Source organism: Galeopterus variegatus, unplaced genomic scaffold (genome assembly GCF_000696425.1).
Source record: "Galeopterus variegatus unplaced genomic scaffold, G_variegatus-3.0.2 Scaffold213, whole genome shotgun sequence".
NCBI lineage: Eukaryota > Metazoa > Chordata > Mammalia > Dermoptera > Cynocephalidae > Galeopterus > Galeopterus variegatus.
In genome coordinates, this window is record NW_007726324.1 from 471,812 (window position 1) to 493,384 (window position 21,573).

At 51.3% G+C, this 21,573-nt stretch overlaps 1 protein-coding gene across 1 annotated transcript in view; it reads right to left on the bottom strand.

The window, feature by feature from the left end:
• Positions 1 to 39: 39 nt before the first annotated feature.
• The window catches only part of FAM65C (family with sequence similarity 65, member C), a 36,910-nt gene continuing 15,376 nt past the window's right edge, over positions 40 to 21,573 (bottom strand). The window contains exons 4-22 of the mRNA XM_008565916.1: positions 19,588 to 19,611; positions 19,293 to 19,346; positions 18,326 to 18,475; positions 18,079 to 18,142; positions 17,703 to 17,746; positions 17,401 to 17,526; positions 17,179 to 17,324; positions 15,267 to 15,396; positions 12,933 to 13,344; positions 12,652 to 12,812; positions 9,608 to 9,738; positions 8,154 to 8,274; positions 7,395 to 7,530; positions 6,568 to 6,729; positions 5,784 to 5,951; positions 5,061 to 5,263; positions 3,304 to 3,387; positions 1,796 to 1,886; positions 40 to 1,250 (exon numbers count right to left, since the gene is read on the bottom strand). Of these exons, the coding sequence (XP_008564138.1) occupies positions 1,150 to 1,250; positions 1,796 to 1,886; positions 3,304 to 3,387; positions 5,061 to 5,263; positions 5,784 to 5,951; positions 6,568 to 6,729; positions 7,395 to 7,530; positions 8,154 to 8,274; positions 9,608 to 9,738; positions 12,652 to 12,812; positions 12,933 to 13,344; positions 15,267 to 15,396; positions 17,179 to 17,324; positions 17,401 to 17,526; positions 17,703 to 17,746; positions 18,079 to 18,142; positions 18,326 to 18,475; positions 19,293 to 19,346; positions 19,588 to 19,611 (2,508 nt within the window). The 3' untranslated portion in view covers positions 40 to 1,149. The remainder of the gene's footprint in view (positions 1,251 to 1,795; positions 1,887 to 3,303; positions 3,388 to 5,060; positions 5,264 to 5,783; positions 5,952 to 6,567; positions 6,730 to 7,394; positions 7,531 to 8,153; positions 8,275 to 9,607; positions 9,739 to 12,651; positions 12,813 to 12,932; positions 13,345 to 15,266; positions 15,397 to 17,178; positions 17,325 to 17,400; positions 17,527 to 17,702; positions 17,747 to 18,078; positions 18,143 to 18,325; positions 18,476 to 19,292; positions 19,347 to 19,587; positions 19,612 to 21,573) is intronic.

Genomic DNA, 21,573 nt, shown 5'->3' on the forward strand with positions numbered 1-21,573 from the left:
TTCCCCAGTAGGTTGTTTGGAGAAACCACCACTGTGTACTTTTTTGGGTGAAGTGATATACCAATTAAAATAGTTTAATTGAAACTTCAGAAAATTAAACATGAACAAGGCAAATAAATACTAAGTTAAATCAAAAGAAAAAAACAAAATATGTACAGGAAGTTTAAGGGAGAATGTTTAAGTTACAAAGTTCTCTAATGCCATTGTTGATAGAACATTTAAACCCCAGGTTATCTCTACATTACTAATACAGAGACATCTCAGGACATGGTGTTTTGTTTTGCTTTTATGTAGTAGACTTAAATAGGAAACTAATTCTCTTTCTTTAAAACAACATGAACTTCAGTGAAATCTTCCTTCAAAATAGCTGATTGATTCTGGAACAGTTTATTTAATAGGCCCTAGGTTGACTTGTTTCACAAGTTGGATTTCATTTTGATTTGTATGGTTTTACTGCCTGTGACACTCAGGCCCCTTGGCTGATGTATCTTCTTTCCTTTGCGCTGTTGAACATTGTGAAAATAAGGTCCTGGGCAGCCGGCTGCTGTCAAGCTCCACTGGCATTTGGGCTGCAGCTCACATTAAGAGTGTGGGTCATCGAAACCCTGGCTCTGAGCCTTCCCACCTTCCTCAGCTTATCGAGGTGACAGCCGGCTGCTGTTGAAATGACTTGAGCCACTGCAGTCATTCATTAGCACGGCCAATTGGCTGGCCTGTCGGCCTCCTCAATCCCAGTATTTGTTGAACCAGAAGTGCTGAGCCAGCTGATGTGCAGGGAGACCTCAAGCTCCGCACACTCGTCTTCGAGCCTTTTATTCAGGGCCTCAACTTGCCTGGCCTTCGCCCCTTGGTAGCGTGGCTGGCTGCCACGCCCAGCCTGGGGAAGGTCAGACAGGTTTCCAAAGCCAAGAGTTGAGTGCTCATTTGTGACCGTGCAGACTTCGAAGTGCTGTGCATCACCTTTTCCTGCTTTTGTACAAAGCTCCACTTGTGCCCTGGGGCTTTGTGAGAGGTCCAGAGCCTCAGGCAACAGGCAGCCTCACACTTCTGGGGAAGCACGTGTGCCCCACCCAAAGCTCAGGTGCTATGTTGAGGCTGGGCAGCAGCAAAAAACAGGACACTGGATTTGACCTCATGAGCCCTGGCTTTTTAAAATACTGTGATTTCCACATCTGCCTCCTGGCAAAAGACTTCTCTTTGTTCTGAGCAAAGTTTGTCCATTTTCTCAAAAGCTAAGCGTCCTTTTTCACCTGAAATATCAAAGTAGTCCGTCACTGGTTTGTCTCCCACCTCAGTGTTTCCTACTCTGCCAGACCAAGATGGCCTTAGTACTTACTGACATGGGAGTATCTAGTGTCTCTAAATGGGCAGGGGTTGTTACAACACCAAGGTCAAGGGTTTGGATCCCTATACCAGCCAGCCACCAATTGTGGGCAGGGGCAGGAGGGCTTGGGGAGCTACCACCTGGCAACTCGCATGGGCTGAGGTCTTTGCCGCACTCCATCTATGACAGAGTCTGCTGAGTTGTAGCCCTGTCTTCTCTGGCTGTCATTCACTGAGGATCATAAATGGAAGTTTAAGAAGACAGTGAAACATTTCCTGCCACCCCAGCCATTAAGGAAACCTGCCTTGGCCGGATGCAGTAAAGGTGGAAGTTGACTGTGCACCAGGGATGCTCATGGTGCCATCCCAGGCGCTGTTTTCCCCATGGTGAGAGCTGGGCTTGGCCTCTCCCACATCTAAGGACCCTGGGCAACCCACTGGACTGCACACCACGTGTGACGCTCTACTTTACCAAATGACAGTGTGGTTTCCCGGGCCACTGCACGCACAGCCTCCAGGTCAGACTGGCACAGGCTAGCGATCTGATCAATGCTTTCAATGCCCTGTTTGAGGTTAGGAGAGAAAGGGTCCATTATGGAATGTTTTCAGTAGGAGGTAGGATCCACTTTTATCAGCCCTGCAGGACCAGCCACTTCCTTTTCTTAGGGCTTCCAGGTTTCTTAGGCACTTGTGGCCTCAGATTTGGTAGAAGTGCCTTTGGACTTTGGAAGCCTCTCATCTTTCAGTCCTGACACCTGCTAGCAAACCAGGCCATTAACAGAACTTGTCTTTGTAGATGCCTTCTGAAAGACCCGAATTGAAAATGAGAAGACCTGCTGCCTTCTGGACCTTTCTACCTCCTCCCAGCACTCCTCCAGGGCAGCCTATGCCAGGAGAATCAGGGCCCGATTCAAACACGTGCCTAGGGGTGTGCTTCTATAGGCGAAGGACTGGCGTGCATCGCAGCGCCCTCTGCTGGGTACCCTGCCCTCTCGCTGGTTTTCTGATTATGACCAGGTGCTCTTCCTAGAATTTCCTGTTGACTCCTTTCCCAGAATGGATAGGGTGAGCAAGTTAGTCTGTGTTGAACTATCATTTAGCAAATGAGCAATGATGTTTTAGAATGAGAATTCCAAACGCAGGTGAGGTTGCGGTAAAGCAAGCATCCCCTCACATCCTCGGGAGTGTAGATGAGTGGGTTCCATCAAAAGTCTCAAAAACGCTCATATTCTCTGGCCCTAGAGTGAAACCTGGCGAGTCTAGCTTAAGGAAATAATTCAGAACTCCATGTTTTTTAAAACTTTATGCACAAAGATGCTCATAATAATATTACTTATGATAAAGATGGATGAAAAACCTGCAATGTCTACAATATAAGAGTGGGTGAGTAGGTCAAGTTAAGGTATACATTTGGTAGACACTTCCTAAAGAATTGTAAAGTGCTGCTAGTCTAATACAAAAGTCCTCATTTTGTTCACTGTTTTTAAACTATGTTTAATATGATCAACGATTTTAAATGCTCATACACAACCACAAACAAAAAAAGAAATATACCAAAATGTCAGTGGTAGTTTTCTGTGAAGTACTAGGATGACGGATAACTTTTTTACATCTTTGTATTTTATATTTTTTTTTTTTTTTACAATGAGCTTATTCTACTTAAAATTTTTTTTAATTGATCATTTTAAAGCATATAATCCAAGAGCTCAGAAGTGAGGCCCTGGGGCCACCTGCGACTTCACACAGAGCCAGAGCAAATGTTCGCTAAGCCTTGTGACAGAACCTGTGCTGTCAGAGTCCCTGTTGGTGAAGCTGACGACTGCTGCTCTAAAACCACTTGTTCAGGCGGTGTTTTTTTGTTGGCAGTGATTTGTTTTTCCCCTGTTTTGGTCTCAGTGGAATCGTTTTGAGGTTAACTAACTAACATTAACCACGAGCAGCCTTCTCTATCAGTCCCTAGTGAGGAAACATTCAGCTCACCTTGAGGTGTTTGAGCGCCATGCACGCGGCCTGCTGGAGTTCGGTGTCATTCTCGGTCAGGGCACTGGTGTAGAAGAGCACGGCCTAGGGGGTAAGGTGCCAGGAGTGGCACAGGCAACAGCACGGGGCCAGGGGTCCCAGGTTATCACCCTCCAGATGCTGACCTAAGGCAAGCACTTCCTACCTTTTTCTAAACAAAGTTTAGGATGTGATCTAGTAATCTTTGGGCCAAGTATACACCATCATAAGATGTATACTAGAGTGTTTAATTTAGACCTAAAAAATGATCCCTGGGCTGATGGTAATAAAATGAAAAAAGCTCTTTTTGTCTAATATTTCAGAAACACATTCTTAAACTGCTGTCTGTATTCAATGGTACTTCAGAGAGTTTGTGGAAAAATAGAATTAATAATAATACAAATCTTTTCATGAACTTTTTTTTTTTTTTTAAAGATGACCAGTAAAGGGATCTTAACCCTTGACTTGGTGTTGTCAGCACCACGCTCAGCCAGTGAGCCAACCGGCCATCCCTATATGGGATCCGAACCCATAGCCTTGGTATTATCAGCACCAACTATCTCCCGGGTGAGCCACGGGCTGGCCCTTTTCATGAACTTTTTGAAGAACATTTGTAAAATGCCAAATCAGAGAAATCAGATGTCTGCCTTGGAACAACAAGAATTGAACGTAGGGTGGCCAGTTAGCTCCATTGGTTAGGGTGCAGTGTCATAACACCAAGTCAAGGGTTTGGATCCCTGTACTGGCCAGCCGCAAAAAAAAAAAAAAGAATTGTACATACAGAGGAAGTTCTCTGTAGGCTGAAAACAGGCAAGGCAGTTTTTAAAAGGATTTTTAAAAATTACTTGCTTTTGACACACAACTATTTACAATTCAATAGGATGTCTGGGATTGCTTCAAAATGATATGGGGGGAGTAGATGGCAGAGAACGGGCAGGACTGGCCATGGGTTGATTGTGGTTGGGCTTGCGTGAGTGGTATGTGTGGATTCTGCTGCTCTGCCTACTGTTGTGTGTGTTCAAAAGTCTCCAAATAAAGAAGTTAAAAGTAACCACAAAAGGTATATGTGCTCCAAGAAGGACGGTTAGCAACATAACGAGATTTCCTCTCTGGTCCGGAGCTGAGACCAAAGGTGTAGAGGATGGCCTCAATACCATCCTTCCCCAGCCTGCTCAGGGTCTGGTACCAGGCTGGCCAGTTAGCTCAGCTGGTTAGAACATGGTGTTGATAATACCAAGGTCAAGGTTTGGATCCCTGTTACCAGCCAGCTGCCAAAAAAAGCGGGGGGGTCTGATGCCTTAAGTATATAATAGTCACAAGATCCAAGAACTGAAAAGGCAGAAGGGTGCAATCTCTTGGTATTTAAGTGGACTGAACACAGTGAACCATTACCGTCCAGCCAGGAATATTAATTGGAAGTAAATGAGGATGAACATCAAAACTAAGAAAAACATTCAACGTGCAGGTGACATCTCACACCAAACAGGTATGTTGCTTTAGAAACATCAAGATGAGTGGGGTGGTATGCTTGCAGTGTGTGGTCATATTTATGCCTCAGGTGGCCCGGCAACCCCAGCCCAGATCCCTTCCAAGTTCATGTTTGGCCTCCCCAGAGCATCCCTAAACCAAAGTATCTCCCAGCGAGTGCAGACCCTGTTCACACACTTCTTTGTACTTTTCCTCCCCCCAGCACACCCCTGCAGCCAGGAGGCTGCCACCTGTCCCTGACACCACCGTACCTTTTCCCGGAAGCTTCTGTTCTTGGCTGCGCTGGCCAGGCAAGTGCTGGCTGCCCTGCACACCCGTGGAGGCCCGTCCAGCTGGAGCACTGCCCAGGCTCGTAAGGTCTGGGGCAGGGGCTGGAGCTGGCCCAGCCGCTTCCCCTGCAGCTTCCTGACTGTCTGCACCTGCTGCGTGCAGTGCAGCTCCTCGATGAGCGTTACTGGAAGACAGGGAAGAAGGGGGCCCCAGGGCCCCGCAGATTGGGGTCGAGCAGTACAGCTGTAGGTTTGTTTGACCTCTGCCATTAGCCACAGACAAATCCCAGAGTAAACAGAACAATCACCAAGGCCCAGTCTAGAGTGGTTTCAAGGAGACCTCCTGGAATCTCTAGGAAGGCTTTCTAGCAAGGAATCAAATACACCCCCAAATTAATAAAACCACAGCCCAAACTTCAGGGGCCCTGGCCAGCTGAGCATCACTGTCCTACCCAGCTTTGACCTCTGTTCTGTGCTTTTTAAAGTCACCTTCCCTTGGAGCTGATCTCATCAAGCCCATCAGCTGAACGTGGAACTTCATGAAATCTGGATTCTCAAAAGAACAGCTGGAGTGGAAGGATGCAGTGGTTCTGGTTTATGACCTGAGAAACTGGCTTCCGATGGCAGGGACAGAGCCCTCCATGGATATTCCTTTGCTATACCTGTGTTGCTTTCAGGACCCCTGCCACCCTCCCCAGCCCCTACCTTCCTTGGTGAGCTGGGCGAAGTGCTTCTCCAGGTCGGAGACACTCTGCTTCTGCAGGTAGCTATGAAACTGGAACCAGGTGATGGTCTGTTCTTCGGGGAGCCCAGCTCCAGCTGCAGGGAGCAGCCCACAGCAGCTGACCACCTGCTCCAGGAGCCTGCGGCACACTGGCCAGACAGAGAGGGCCGTTGAGGAGAAGCCCAAGGACAACAGCAAAGCCTGGTCAGTTCTGGTGGCAAGCGGGCGGGGGTCCCTCACTGGAGAGCAGTGTGCTCCAGCTGAGTCAGGCAGGCTCGCCCCACACCGCACCTGAATCTGAATCCCAGAGGCAGGGCCTGGGAATATGCATGCCACTGCCGTCACCCTTCACTTGCTCAACAGAGAAGAATGCTACAGCTCTGCATTCTGGGGAAGAGTCCAGCCAGCATTTCAAGACGGCTTTTTCAGGCCTTGCCTGCCTACCTCCTCATTAGGTTCTTTCTTTACCCCTTTAAGGCTCTGAGGGGAGGCATGGCATGTGTCCCCAGAAAATGCACCAACCCCTAATGTTTGCCTGCAGCTTCAGGGTGTCACAGACAGCCCAGGAGTCCATCTGTGGAGGCCCTTTCTCTCCCTGGTGAAAGGACGAAGACTTGTAATCGAGCTGATTGACATCCCGATTGATGCCATGAAGATACCCGCAGAGGTGAAGAGAGGGCCAAAGTGAGGCTGGTTGTGACGATACTGAAGACCCCAGAGACTCAGCACAGCCTTTCCTGTGCGCTGGGAGGGGAGGGACGCTACCTATCTCCAGTTGTCCTGGGTATTTCCCTCTGACTCTGTGCAGGAACGTTTTCTTGAGCTGGTTCAGTAGAGTCGTGGCGGGGCAGGACAGGACCCCGCCGGGCCCTGTGCACCCTCGCCACAGCTTCAGGCACCCCTTCCTCCGCGTGGCCTGTGGAATGACTGAAAACGCAGGTTCAGAAACCTGAATGGCAGGTGAGAAGAGCAAGTGACAGGAGCCCAAAGATTTCCCTCCACTAGGCCTTGGGAGCTCAGGGATATTAGGGACGGCGTGGCTAAGTGCAGGGTCCCTTCCCTATATTCCCATGTGATACAGAATGAGCAGCTTTGGCTCTGAGCACACACTGGGCTACCAGCTGCAGTCCTCACAACTCAGAGAGGAGCTACTGTCACCAGCCCTCCTTATGATCGGGAAACCTGAGCTTCCCAGAGGGGAGGGTCCATGGGGGCTGGAGGCAGAACTGGGATCACAGTTCCTGTATCTGAGTGCAGGCTTTGTGCCTTGAATGTGGCCTGGGACTACCTCACCGAACCCTATGCAGTGCACTCCCTGTTATACAGATGGAGAGGCCAAGGCTCACAGAGGTGAATCATCTGCCCAGGGTCACACAGCTGACCAAAGAGCACATGCTGCCTACTCCAAGTCTACCCTGCCTCCTTGCTTCCACCCCATAGTGTGTGTCTCTGGTCCCAGCTCAGCCACTGCCCCCACTGTGGGCTCCAGTTAACTTTGGGTGTCCAGAAGGGAGACAAGGCTCCCTGGGCTTTGATCCCCATCACTGTGTGCCATTCGCACGAGCAGCCTGGAGTGGTGGGCAGTTACTCACTCTCTTCAATGCTTGCCGCCTTGCTGACCTTCTCAAAATCAAGGACAGAAAGCGTCTCCAGAACTTGCTTTTGCTGCGCTGCTTCTTCCAGAAGGCATTCCTGGACCATCTTTGACAAATTAGGGGAGGCCAGTTTCTGGGAAGCAGCCCACAATGCTCTAGGTTACCATAGAATGCACTCTGAGGTCAGCCATCATGACTATGGCCCCCACCTGCCCTGTGCCCATCCCTTCTGTCCCAGTGGTAGCTCCCTGACTGTCACCTGGGGATTCCCCCTTCACCAAGGTGGCAGCACTAATAGGATGCAAGTTGAGCTGCCAAGGCCACCTTTGCCACCAGAAGGGGCCAGCCTGCCTGAAAGTGAAATCAACCCACACTGAAGAGAGAGAGAGGAGAGTCCCAGTCATGATGGCATTTGAACCCCTGGATCCAGCTAGGCCTGAAGCCCACCTCTCAGCCTTTCAATACCATAAGCCGATACATTTTCCTTTTGCTTGAGCCAGTTTGGATTGGGGTTGTGGCATCTACAAATGGAAGAGTCACAGCCACAGCTTTTGGTTCAGGACTTGGGCTACATAAGAGCCATATCCCTATTCATCCAGACCTTGGAACACACCTTCTACAGAGACTGCCTCAATCTCATCACCTCTCGCCCCTCACTGTGCTTCCCACCACCTTTAAGGTCAGCCCTTTACAAAGAGGACTCCCAACCTGTAGCTTGGCCCCCCAGCAAGTCCCCCAGTCTGGGTCCACAGCCACCTGCAGCAGGGCTTTGCAGACTTGGAGGTGGACTGTGAGCAGCACGTCCAGCTCCGGGGCACCGGCTGTGAGCTCCCTGGATGATGCTCTCGATGGCGGTGGGGGCAGGGTCCTGTCCTTTCTGAGTTGGAATGAGAAGAACTGGGTGACCATTCTGGTTAACAGTTTAGCTTTCTCTGCAGGTAGAGGAAACCCCCCCTCCCCGGAGAGATCCAGATCAGGGAGGCCAACTCCAGGTCCCAGGGAAATGGAGTTAAACTGAGAGAAAAGGGAAAGAAGTACAAGGTGGCAACATCTCAGAATAGGTGCTGGGATGGTGTGGGCTCCAGGGCTGGAGTGGGAGGAACAGCTTTCCAGGGTGTCCCAATAGAAGTCAGAAGCCTGAGTTTCAAGCCAATCCCAGCTCCATGACTCTGGACAAGACTGCCTCCCCAGGTCTCAGTTTACTCATCTGTAAAGTGGGGACAGGAATCCCATGCTCAGGGCCATGAGGGGCAAGTGAAATACTGCTGGCAGGAGTGCCTCGCACCATGTCCGCTCCATGGTTGAGGTTGAGCCTGGAGCCCGACTGGCTCTCAGCAGTTCAGAAAGTGACACCTGAATGTGCTCAAGATGCCCTGCCTCCCCATGGGATTATGAGAGTAGAGAAGGATTGTAGACTATATGCTCTTCTGTGCTGCTGAGATTTGAGTGCATGAGAAGCCCTTGTGACCTTTGTGATTGGGGCAGGGGGCAGGTGAGGCTGCTGGACTGAGAAGAAAGGTGTGTCATGGGCGTGGGCCAGTCAGTGGTACAGAGAGAACAGAGAGTATTGGTTACTGCTGCATGGTGGTTATGTACCCAGAGAGGTTCCACTGTGTACTCTACCATTATCTTTACAGATATTAAAAAAAAAAAAAAAAAAGCTCATTCCTTGGAGTAGAAAGCTCAGGGCCAGGGGGGGGTATTCACTTTCTCTTAGTGGTCGCTAAGGACCTCTTGTGCCAAACAGTGGACATGTGGGGATGGGCAGGGAGCACAATAAATCAAAATGAGTATGAATTGGGCCTAGGTCAATGGGAGAAATAGACCAGGAGGCCGGTGGGAAGCATGGAGCCAAGATAACCTGAATGGGGTGCACTCACCCGGGGCCCTGGGATCCCCTGAGCAGGGACAACTCATCTGGGGTGAAGTCCGCGTTGAGGAAGGCGAAGCTCTCCAGGATGCACTCCATCAGGCTCTCAGCAGACGCGTGCTCCTGCTGGGCTCTGCAGGGCTGTGGATGGAGCGGCCAGGCCTCACTTTCTCTTAGTGGTCGCTAAGGACCTCTTGTGCCAAACAATGGACATGTGGGGATGGGCAGGGAGCACAATAAATCAAAATGAGTATGAATTGGGCCTAGGTCAATGGGAGAAATAGACCAGGAGGCCGGTGGGAAGCATGGAGCCAAGATAACCTGAATGGGGTGCACTCACCCGGGGCCCTGGGATCCCCTGAGCAGGGACAACTCATCTGGGGTGAAGTCCGCGTTGAGGAAGGCGAAGCTCTCCAGGATGCACTCCATCAGGCTCTCAGCAGACGCGTGCTCCTGCTGGGCTCTGCAGGGCTGTGGATGGAGCGGCCAGGCCTGAGGGCAGTGCCGGGCCCCACCCCACCAGGACACTGGTCAGGGCCTCACCTTCAGGCCTCAACAGTGTCCTGGTCACAAGCACAATCCCTGCCACTGGCCCAAGTTGGGGTAGCTACAGGCACAGGGCATGGCATTCCCCAAGGTACCTCCTGAATGACCTGTGACAAGGTAGCAAATCTCAAGGGAGACAGATCTCAAAAGCCTCACCTGGGCCTCAAACGTGCATGGAAACAGAGCAAATTACAGGAATGAGTGATCGGTCCAGATAGAGGCTATGGAAAGCAGGATAGCAGGTGACTCCCCAAAGAGGGGGAGCTGCTGCCCTGCTCCAGCTGACACCTGTCACTTGGGAATGTGGAACCAGTATTGCCAGGTCAGTTTTGTAAGAAAATCCAGAGACCTGTGTTTTTATGGGAAACCACCCAGTTTTTAAATATCCACAACACATTTCAAATCGTTTTCAAAATATGGCGTAGGTTAGGCCAAACACCTCCTCAGGATGCTCAAAAGCTGCAAGGTAAGCCTGTGGATTCCAAGTTTTTCTTCTCCAAGGGAAATGTGGAAGGAAGGGAGCTTCTAGTCAGCCCCCAGAGGGGGAGAGTGTTGGAGCCATGCCCCTGCCTCTGTCAAGTCATCAGAGCCTCCCAGTGGCGGCCCCCTTTCTGGAGATTTCTGTCTTTGTGTCCCTGACCCAGGTTGACTCCAGGGCTGGTTCTTATCCCCATCCCCAGCACACCCAATCCTTGTCCCACACAAAGTCCTAAAAGTTAGGCCCAAAGACAAGACCTTGAGCAACAAGAGAATAATGGGCTAGTTGTGGAAATTTCATTTCTTGATAGAACAAAAATGTATGTACTATATATGTATAAATGTGCATATATATATATATATATGTATATTCACATACATACATATAGTCTGTTCTCATTATTCAAGGTAGTTATGTTCTATAAAGTGAAGCAAAAAACTGAATTAGAAAATACTGAACCATGACTCCTAGGGGAAATGCTGGGTTAGGTTCCTACAAACCCCTGGTCACAGCATTTTCATCAAGCAATCAATACAGAAACTTGTATGTGTGTTTCTGGTTAAAGACACCTTGTTTAATATATAGTGTCGATTCATTAACTGAACTCACGGCCAGCAGCACTAGACCTCACGCCTGAAGGAAGCTCATCGAACACACAGATTTTCTAAGGTCCATCACAGCCTTGTTGTGCTTAGGAACACTCAACAGCACTGACACACTGTGCTTGGAAGGCATCTAAACAGTGAAGCCATCAACCAAAAGCACGAAAATTTGAAAAACATGGCACTGAATAGAACGTGAGAAGGACACTTGCAGGATGAGCGCTGAAGCAAGAAGGCAGAGAGTTCAAACTCGGCGGGGAAGGTGCACGTTGGGCAGGTCATATTTTTCGCCACTCTATACTTCCCCCCGAAGGACTGCAGAAGCACCTCGGGTATTGATCTGGGGGTTCCAAATAAATTTTAGCCGGCAGGTGAATTCGAAAATACAAGATCCATGAATAAGGAGTATCAACTGTGTGTATGTCTGTATACGGATACACACACGAGGGAAGTTTGTGGAAAAATAGAATTAAAATATGGATCTTCTCATGAACTTTTTGAAGTACCCTGGTGTGTGTGTGCGTATATATATGTCTGTGTGTATATATACACAGTCACACACACATATGTTTCCACATAAGTGTGTGTAATTCCTCTTTAGAAAGTTCAACTAAAACTGTATAGTCATTTTTATTGTTCTGACTTGGTTTGCCAAAGTAAAAAGTTCCTCAGAGATCTTTAAAATTATTGCATTATTATGATTTTAAGATTTTTATGTAAAGTGGTTGTAACTTTTCAATGTGACAGAAATTGTGTGCATGCTGACTCAAACCGTTACGAAAAGCCTGTTAAAAAGTACAAAGAGGTGCTGGCCAGTTAGCTCAGTTGGTGAGAGTGTGGTGCTGTAACACCAAGGTCAAAGGTTTGGATCTCCATACCATCCAGCCACCAAAAACAAAATAAAAAGTACAAAAAATCATTTCTTAAATTTTTTTCTTGAAATTTTCAGGTAGTAAAAAAATATATGTTTAACAAAAAAGAAAAGAAAAAAAGAAATTTTCAGGTAGGCCTTTTAAAGACCATAGCAGTGCTAAACAGTGAACTTTTTTTTTAAGTTGCTGGATATAAAATGAGAAATCAAACTTTCTTTCTCTTGTGCTGATTTGTAATATTGAGTGAGAATAAGGATAAAACAACTGAAGCTAATTTTTGAAGAGAGCTTTTAAACTGGTTCAGTGCCGATGGGTGTCTTACACAAAAGAGAGTGGTTTCATAAATGGATGTATCAATAGGTGCTGGTGTTACACATGTTATTTTATGTGCATTTAAACTTATGTAGACAAAAAGTGGAATAGAATCTACCCAGGCCAGCACCTCTGAGAGCCACTTGAGCCCTCCCGTGAACGGAGAGTAGGCCCTGGTGTGAGCCCTGTCGAGGAGAAGGTTTAATGTGGGGTGTGTGGATGAGGCAGGCAGGCGGCTGCATGGGGCTACACTCCAAGTTTGGTTCTTAATGCCAAGCCACAGCTCTACCCGCTCTGGTCAGAAGATGCGAGAAGGGACCAGGTTCTGGCTGGGCATTGAGCAGGTTATTCACTGTGAGCCCCAGCTTCCTCTAACAATCCTCAGCCCCATGAGGGCTCTTGTTATCCTCTGTCCTGACAGATGAGGACACCAAGACCCAGAGAGACATCTCCCACCCAGATCACACAGAGGTAAGGCGAGGATGCCAGCATAGGTTGGCTGTCCTCAGAGTCCACTCGCAGTTGTCACACCATCAGCAGAGCAGGGCCTTTGCCCAGTGAAGGGTGGGCATACCTTCAGCCGGTCCCTGAGGCTGAGGACCTGGTACTCCAGCTCCCGGAGCTGGGGTTGGGCGGGGTCCATGGACCTCAATAACTCCAGGACCTCCTGCAGAGGCCTCTCAAGGGCCAAGCCAGGCCCATCTGCTCTGTCCCTGGTTTCTCCTTCATCCCGGCCTTTCTCACTATTTGGGATTGTGCAGTTGTGGAATGGTAACTCCAGGACCTCCTGCAGAGGCCTCTCAAGGGCCAAGCCAGGCCCATCTGCTCCGTCCCTGGTTTCTCCTTCATCCCGGCCTTTCTCACTATTTGGGATTGTGCAGTTGTGGAATGGGAGGCCCTGGGGTAGGTTGGGGCTCTCTACTCCCAAGTTTCTACAGTCGGGCTGCTCCACAAATGAGCCTTCCACCAGGTGGGCCATGTCTGGCAGAAGGCCCGGGGACGGGGGGTCCTCCTGGGCCTCCTCTTCAATGGAGGCATTGAGGCCAAGTGCCAAGGGCAAGAACCCCACATCTGAGGTGGAGGCTGACGTGCTGGTCTCGGTGTCTCGGGGGTCCTCGGAACTGAAGGAGTCCATCTCAGGCAGCTCCTGACTTCGGCTCCACAGGCTGGAACCCCGAAGGTCACTGTTGGACAGGTAGCTGAGGATGGAGGTGGCCCTTGGCCCACCTAGCAGCAAGGCCTCCTGTGCTGGCTGCTGCAGGACAGACTGGAGAGGGGGACACTGAATCAGCCTCACCAGACACTCTAGGGACCAAGGCGTCGAGACCCCCAGAGGGACTCCCTCCACAGACACCTGCTCTGCATACCCACATTCTTGGGATGACAGGTCTGCCATGGCGACCAGCATTCCAGGGGTGTAACAGGACCATCACCTCTCTGCCGCTATCCCCCATCCTCAGTCTTCTCACTCATTCCTCCCAGCCTTGCAGCCTCGCTGTTCTCACGCCCTCCAGGCTCATTCACACATTCCTTCCCCACGACCTTTGCACTTACTGCTCTCTGCATAGAACTTTCTTCCTCGTATGCCTTCATGACTTGTGCCTCACCTCCTCAGGGCCTTACTCAGATGTCACCTTTCCTGGGAACTCTTCTCCAGACTCTTTGTTTTAAGTGGCATCTCCCACCTTGCTCAGCAGTCCCCTCCCCTTCCTGATCTACTACCTCCCATGGTCTGCATGCCCTGCAGGCTCTGGCTGTGCATTTCTCTGATTCTGATGTCTATTTCCCCCATAGAATTTCAGCCCCCTGAGGGCATAATCCTCACCTGGCCTAGATCAGAGCCTAGTGTATAGTTTTGAATGAGGGAAGTGAACAAATGAATGAGTGACCTCTCTCTCTCTCTCTCTCTCTCTCTCTCACACACACACACACACACACACACACACACACACACACACACACACACACACACACACACACACACACACACACAGGTGTTTGTTACCATAGAACAGCAGCAGCTGTCATTAAGCATTCTCTTTCCCTGCCCTGCTCCAAAGGCCTTCATATAATACCTCATTAACCCTCACCACACCCCCTGAGGGCCTTGAGGGTGACAGGAGGTTTGCCCAGCTCAGTGTCACCCTGCCCCTGGGCTGGACAGGATGTCTTTGTTTTTGTCTCTGTTCTTGGGGCTCATTGGGAATGAGCCTGGCGCCACCCCACCTACACAACAGCCACCAGGCACGTGCCAGTGCCCAGCCACAGCTGAGGGGCACCAAGCTCCCTGGGACCCCAGGACCCTCACTGGGGCACCTGCTTTGAGGAGATACTCGCACTCATGTAAAATGACATGTGTACAAAGTTATTTACTGCTCTCTTGTTGGTAATAGCAAAAAACTGGAAACAACCTCCATGTCTTGTTAAATAAAGTATGATACAGCCGAATGCATACGACTGTACCGTGTAAACAGAAAATGAGGAGGCCTCTGGGGAGTGACAGAGGCCAATCCAAATACATCATTAGCTTAAGAAGACCACTGCGGAACAAAAGGCGGAAGAGAATGCACATCTGCTTGTGGCTGGCATAGGGCGGGCCTCTGGAGAAATACAGAAGAAATTCGTGTAAACAGAAAATGAGGAGGCCTCTGGGGAGTGACAGAGGCCAATCCAAATACATCATTAGCTTAAGAAGACCGCTGCGGAACAAAAGGCGGAGGAGAATGCACATCTGCTTGTGGCTGGCATAGGGCGGGCCTCTGGAGAAATACAGAAGAAATTGACAACAGTAGTTGGCTCTAAGGAGGGGATCTGGATCCCTGGAGATCACGGGAAAGAGATGTTTTACTGTATACTGTCAAGTAATACTGCTAGGGCCATATATTAAGTTTAAAACAAGGAAAATGAGGCCAAGGCCATGGCTGGAGTACAGAACTATCCAGAGAGCCCCGTTCCAGTCACCCAGGAAAACCAGCCAAACCCAGGACCAATTCCAGAGCCCCCAGAATGAGGAGGCCAGCAGCAGAAGAAGAGAAAGCACAGAAGAACACCCAGGATAACCCCAAAGGGAGGCTGAACCCATCACTTGCTACATTTGGGGGTGCCAGGCTGTGCAGCCCAGCCCCCACTTGCTGCCCCTATCCCAGTTTAGCCACAACATCCCTGCCCCCAGGGAGGAGGTTCACTCACCAGGTAGTATCTCTCCCGGAAGCTGGGGGTGCTTGGGGGTGTCCAGTTGTACAGGGATCCCTTCCTGCTGCCCACAGAAAACTTGCCCATGGGGCTGGGTGACACCAGGAGGCTCTCGGTATCAAATGGGCTGGAGGAGAGAGAACAGAAGGGCAGTTGTCATCGGTGCCCAGAAAGCCACCTCAGGCTCAGATGGGATCCGGGGGCTCTGTGGTTACAGAGCAGTTGTCTTCATCTCAAAAACAATAACAGGTGAGCACATGTGTGTGCAAGGAGCTCTACTAAACTTGTTACACAAATCCTTCTTTCAACCCTCATGACAACCTTCTGTGGCCAAGAAAATTATTTATAGAGGAAGATATGAAGGCTCTGAGAGACAAGTAACTTGCTTAGACAGTGTCACAACCAACAACAAGGGACACAGCTGAATTGACATGCAGATTTCTCTCACCCCAGAGCCTTAGAGATCATCTAAACATGATGCTTACTCTGCTTACTGTGCTTGAAGGACTTAAGAGGGAGTGGAGGCTTGGGGAGGGCCAGACCTTGCCCACAGTCACAGGCATGGCCCACAGGACACTAGGACCCATGGTCTCAACCCCCTTGGAAACCTTGCTCAGCCTCCCGCCGCCCTGAGGGCCCCTAGCCAGATGGTGAAGGATGGCAATTGGCCACCACACATGAGTGACACTCCTCCCCCCCTTAGAAGCCCCTTCTAGAAGCTCAGCAGGCCAGCAGTGGACACTCACTTCTGCCATTTTCTGGGTAAAACATGTTGGATCCCTCACTTGTAAAATGATTTCCCTTATAGAAGGACATCTGTGTTGAACATGCACAGGTAAGGGTGGGAATCCAAGCTGAACGTGTGAAAGCAACACGGCAAGTGATGCATGGCCTGGCCCTCCCCAGCCCTGCCCTTGCAGCAGCCAGATCCTGGAAACCCTCCCTGCCTCATGAAACCTGCTCGCCTGGCTCTGGGCCCAGCCTGACCACGAGGGCCTGAAGCTCAGAGGCACTGCAGGTGCCTCCTTGTGAGCCTTCCTCCCCTCCTGGGGCACCTGCAGGACCAGCAGGGCTCCTGGGTCCTTGGAGTTGCCTGGCTGAGGGTTGGACGGTGCTGAGATGCCTGCCCTGTTCACTTGGGGGGTTCCCCAGTCAGAGGTGTTCTCAGCCCCACTAGACAGATGAGGACCCTGGGGCTGCGGTGGCCACTCGCCTGAGTCAGACCCCGAGGCTCAGACACCCACCCCAACGAGAAAGGTGGAGACCAGCCCCAAGTGGTCAGAGCAAGCAAGCACAGAACAGAGGAAGTGCCTTTCATCTCACCATACCTGCCCTAGGACTTAAGAGGGAGCCCCTGGAAACACGAGTTTTTGTCTGTAAGAAAGCACTGCTGCCAACAAACAAGTACCTGAAATGTGGTGCAGGACAGATAGCCGCACTGGGCGGAGGTGTTCCCATAAGTCTCGTGGGTCTGCGGCCCAGAAAAGGCTCAAGGTGACCACTCAGCCCTGTGACTGGTGGATGGCAGGGGTCAGCCAGGAACGAGGTGGCAGGAGTGGCTGGGGGGCCCTCCTGGCAAAGGCCAGCCTCCTCCAAGGGGCAAAGCCCAGGAGGCCAGCAGGACTTTAAGAGCCACTTTCCAGAAGTGAGGACAGAATTGAAACTCAGAGGGGCGGGCGGGCAGAGTCCGCAAGAAGGCCTAGGCCCTGGCCTGTCTGTCTGATGGGAGGGCAGCTGCGGTGAGGATCAGGGAGGGCGGGGATGCCCACAGAGCACGCTGGAGCGGGGGCCAGGCCCCATGTGGTCAGGCCTCTGGTGCTGGGAGACTGGTGAGGCCATAGCCTCCCTGCTGAGCCGGGGCAGGAGTGTGGGGGTGGCAGCATCTGGGCAGGGGCTAGTCCCAACTCACTTCCACAGCACCTCCAGCTGCAGCTTGATGGTGCCCAGCTCTGTGATGTCCACCACGATGACCTGTGGCCGCGTCGTGAAGAAGTCAGCAATGTCACACGTCACGGTGCCCACCACCAGCGAGCTCAGGCCCCGCATCTCTGTCACCTGGGGGAGGAGATTGGAGGGTGGTGTCTGGCCGAGCACCCAGGGCACCCTGGCCCTTCCCCAGGCCCACTCCTACCTTGATGTCGAAGTTCTCGTGCAGGGTGGGGATGAAGGCCTTCTCCTCCTCGTCCCAGGTCTGGCTGTCATCCGACTCGATCCGGCCCTTCAGCTTCCAGCGCTGTCGGCCCAGGCGCATGAGCACCTGTGGGCAAGGCCCAAGAAGAGGTGCATCGGCCACCCCTGTGGGTGCCCACTCCATGTCTGTCTGGGGCCCTCCCTGCCAGACAGAACCCCAGCTGGGACCCTAGTTCCCAGAAGCTCCCATCCCCCAAAGGCCTGGCTGGGACCCTGATGACTGACTCCAGAGGGTGGCCATACCTCATACTGGTCTCCGGGACACAGGCGTGCGTAGCCCACCAAGCCTGGAACACAGAAACCAGCTAATCTTGCTTCGGCCCTCTGGTCCTGCCTGGGGATCACAGGCCCTCACTGGGGGACCCCCACTGCGTGTGGGCATTAGCTTCGGGGGGGGGGGGGCTAAGCCATCATGATTGACAATGGACAGGACGGTGCCTGGGCCCTCACACCCAAGGCTCAGAAAGGGTTGGGACTTGCCTATGGTCATGTGTCACATGAGTGCAAAAGCCAGGGCTGGGCCCAGACACCCCCGCCCTCAACAAAAGTCTTAGGGTCCCCAAAGAGGCCTGACACCCCATCCAAACTGGCTTCTGCCACCCACTCTCAGTCCTGTTACCTTTCATCCTGACATGGAACTCTCCTAGGTGTACCTCCAGGGCCCCCTCGATGAGCCACATGTCCTGCAAAGCCCCAACAAGGTGGCTCAGCAGCCTGCTTCCAGAGCCAGGCCATGGGGGAAAAGGGGGTCCACTCCCCATCCCGGCATCCAGACAGAGGCTGGTGGGCAGAGAGAGATGCTCCTTGGGGACCAGGAGCCTCCCCCAGACTAGGCTAGACCCTCACTGCCCCTGCCCACGGCCCACCTCGGTGCACTCGTGCAGGCTGCGGCCCAGCTCCTGCAGGCTGTCGCGGGAGGCGCGGCTCGGTGGACACCTGGAGAAGGCCCGCTGCATGTTGCAGGCACCCTCACGCAGGCGGGACTGGATGCAGTAGCCCTCATAGAGTTCGTCCACCTGCGGCGGGCACACAGGTGTTCCTACCCCTTAGTGAGGGCAGCGCCCACACCTGCCTGGCCACTCCTCCACCTCTGGGAGAGGCTGTCCCTGAGCTAACGTTCCTCCAGCCCAGCCCGTGGTGGCAGTCACCACCCTGCACTGTCACACTCATAGCACTGGTCCCCTGCACCCCATAGAATGTGAGTCCACAGGGGGGAACAACGTCTGTCTCATGCACTTCATCCCCCAGCACCTGGCAGCCACTGGCACACAGTCGGTGCACAATAAAAACTAGTGAAATAGATGAATGAATACATAACTTCCTCCCTCTCAGCCTGACTTCAATTGTAAAACAGGGGAGGTGGGTCTGTGATAGATATCCTGCCCACCCAGTGGGCTACTGATCATGAAGCATGATCATGAAAGAGGTTGCAGACTGTAAAACTTAACGGACTTGGTATGCAGTCTCAGGCAGATCCTTGTTCTCTGGGCCTCTACTTTCCCATCTGTACAATGGGGTGGTTGGACTGAACCTTCCTAGCCCTCTAAGATGAGGTCTTTTGGTACAAATCAAGGGTAGAGCCCCAGTCTGGGGGAGCCCCAGCCATCAGCACCCTCACTGCCACCTCAGGGCTGAGCCCCTGCAGTCCTTCAACTGGCCTGAGGCCAGGGGTCATCTGTAGTGACCCACCACCTCCCTCACCCCTGCTCATCCTCAGTTTTCTCTAGCACTCTGGCACCAGTACCTTACTCCTGTTCAGAGGGAGCCTCCCCAGCTCCTGCTAACCCAGCTGAGGCCCCATCCCCACCCTGTGACACCCGGGCACCGGCTGACCTTGCTGATGTGAAACTCCATCTTCCTAATGTGTCTTTCCACAGAGCGTGTTTGCTTCTCCCAGGAAAAGAGAAGATGCTTTCAAAGTAGCCTGGGCCAGCCCCGCCAGCCCTGCCACCCTCCTCCAGGTCCTAACACAGGGAACTGGGTCAATGCCAGGCCAACCCCTCCCCATCCTTGTAAAATGGGAGGAAACCCAGGTATTCAGCCTGAGGACAGCCGGGCTGATGGGATGCGGCCAGGCCCAGCCCACCTTGGTTACGATGTGTGTGCGGAAGGAGAAAGTTTCACTCACCTTGTCCAGGTCATAATAGAAAGCCTGTGGGGGAGAAAAGGAGAGAGGGAGAAGGTGTTAGCGTCCTCCCAGATGCTCCTCCAAGGCCCGTAAGGCTACATCCCAGGGGCTCCTAGGCTCAAAAGATGAAAAGCTAGTGCCTGCAGCTAACCCTGCTCTGTCCTCTGGGGTCTGCAGCCAGCAAGCTGTTGTCCAGGCCAAGGAGAAAGAGTGATTAAACACATGGGATGAGGCAGTTCTAGGTCTGCTATTTTTCAGCTATGTGTCTTGGGCAAGTTACCCAACCTCTCTGAGCCTGTATTTCCTCATATCTAAATGGGGTATCGATAGCACCTACCCTATACAGTTGCTGTGAGGAGTGAGGGACACAGTAGGCACTCAGCAAAATGGGGACCATTGTGATTTGATTGTTTAAGAGATGACTTCAGCCATGAGCAGAAGAACTTGAGAGTGGGAGGCTTGGAGAGGTGGCGGTGACCCTTAGGAAATGGCGCATTCCTGAGGCCATCCATGCTGGGGCCAGGGTGCAGCCAGTGGAAAGGCTTTATGGTCAGGAGTAGGCAGACCTTGCTATAAAGGGCCAGATAGTAAATATTTTAGGCTTCCAGGCCCGCTAGTCTTTGTTGTGACTTCACAAGTCTGTCATTGTAGCATGACAGCAGCTGTGAACAGGTATGACCAATAACCTCTATTTACAAAACAGACTTGTCTCCTGATTAGAGTCGCTGTGTCAGCCTGGAGGGATTTCCATGAGGTTGGAGATCCACTGAGTAGGAAAAGTAAGATGTTGAGAATACATAAATTACGATTCCCTTTTTATAAGATACCAATGAACCCAAAACTTTTATATTTACTTACACTATTATGTGACCAGGGAGAAAAATATGAAAGGATGAATGTGAGATTGTCCTCGAGGGTTAAACAGGGTGGGATGGGGAAGATTTGGGGAGGGATAATTAATTGAAAGAGAAAGAAGGATGAAATAAACCCCTCAAAAGTCTACATTTTCTCATGTATGTTTTAATGTGAAACAGTGCATGCAAGATCATGAAATTAGAAATGTATTTAAGATATGAAGAAATAGGATGATCCCAAGCTTTTGAAAAGAAGAGCGCATGCACAGCAACTTCCTGGAAACTGACGTCTTGTTTAAATGAGAACCAGCAGCACCAGGGAAGCAGGACCCTGCATCTGTCATCTTGCTGTATGGTCCCCGAGCGGTGACCCTTCCCTGGCCTTGGCGTGCCCATCTATGAAATGGAAGCAGCTAAAACATACACAGATGTACATACTCGCCTACCTCAGAGTTACTTCTAGAACAGAGAATGGGGCACTGTGGTGTGGGAACCTCTGCACACATATGTGAGGGGAGGGAGTTGGACTGGGAATAGGGGTAGATCTTGGCAGCATCTCCTCCCATGATCTGTGCTGGCTGCCATCGACAGCCCACCAAGGGCGAGGTGTAGTGGAGATTTCCAGGCCTGTCCCTTCCCAAGTCGGCTGGCACACCATGAGGCTGGGACCCCTGCATCTCCTACCCAGCCGACTCGCAAGAGCCAGAATATAGAAGTGTCTGGAAGCTATTTTGATAGAAAAATTAATCTCCCTCTCCCTCCGCCCCCCTGCCACTTTTCTACTCCCTCACTTAAGCTGGTGGCCTGCTCTGCACTGCTTTGGAGGATGGATGCTGGAATATGCTGGCTAGGAGGAGCATCCTACAAGCAACTAAGTCACATCCACTAGGGATAGGTGGGTTTTCCCAAGGCAGCAGGGGGCTACAGAAGAGGAGGCTGGGAAGGACTTCCTAGACTAGAAAGAAAGATCCTCCCTGCTGCAGGGATGGAGGTTCCTGAGCAGTGGGATTCTGACAGTGTTACTAGAGAAAATACAGAACACCAAGTTAAGATTTAAATTTCTGATAAACAAGGGGCTAGAAATAAATTTCCAATAAACAATGAATTTTTTTTTAGTGTTAAGTATATCCCA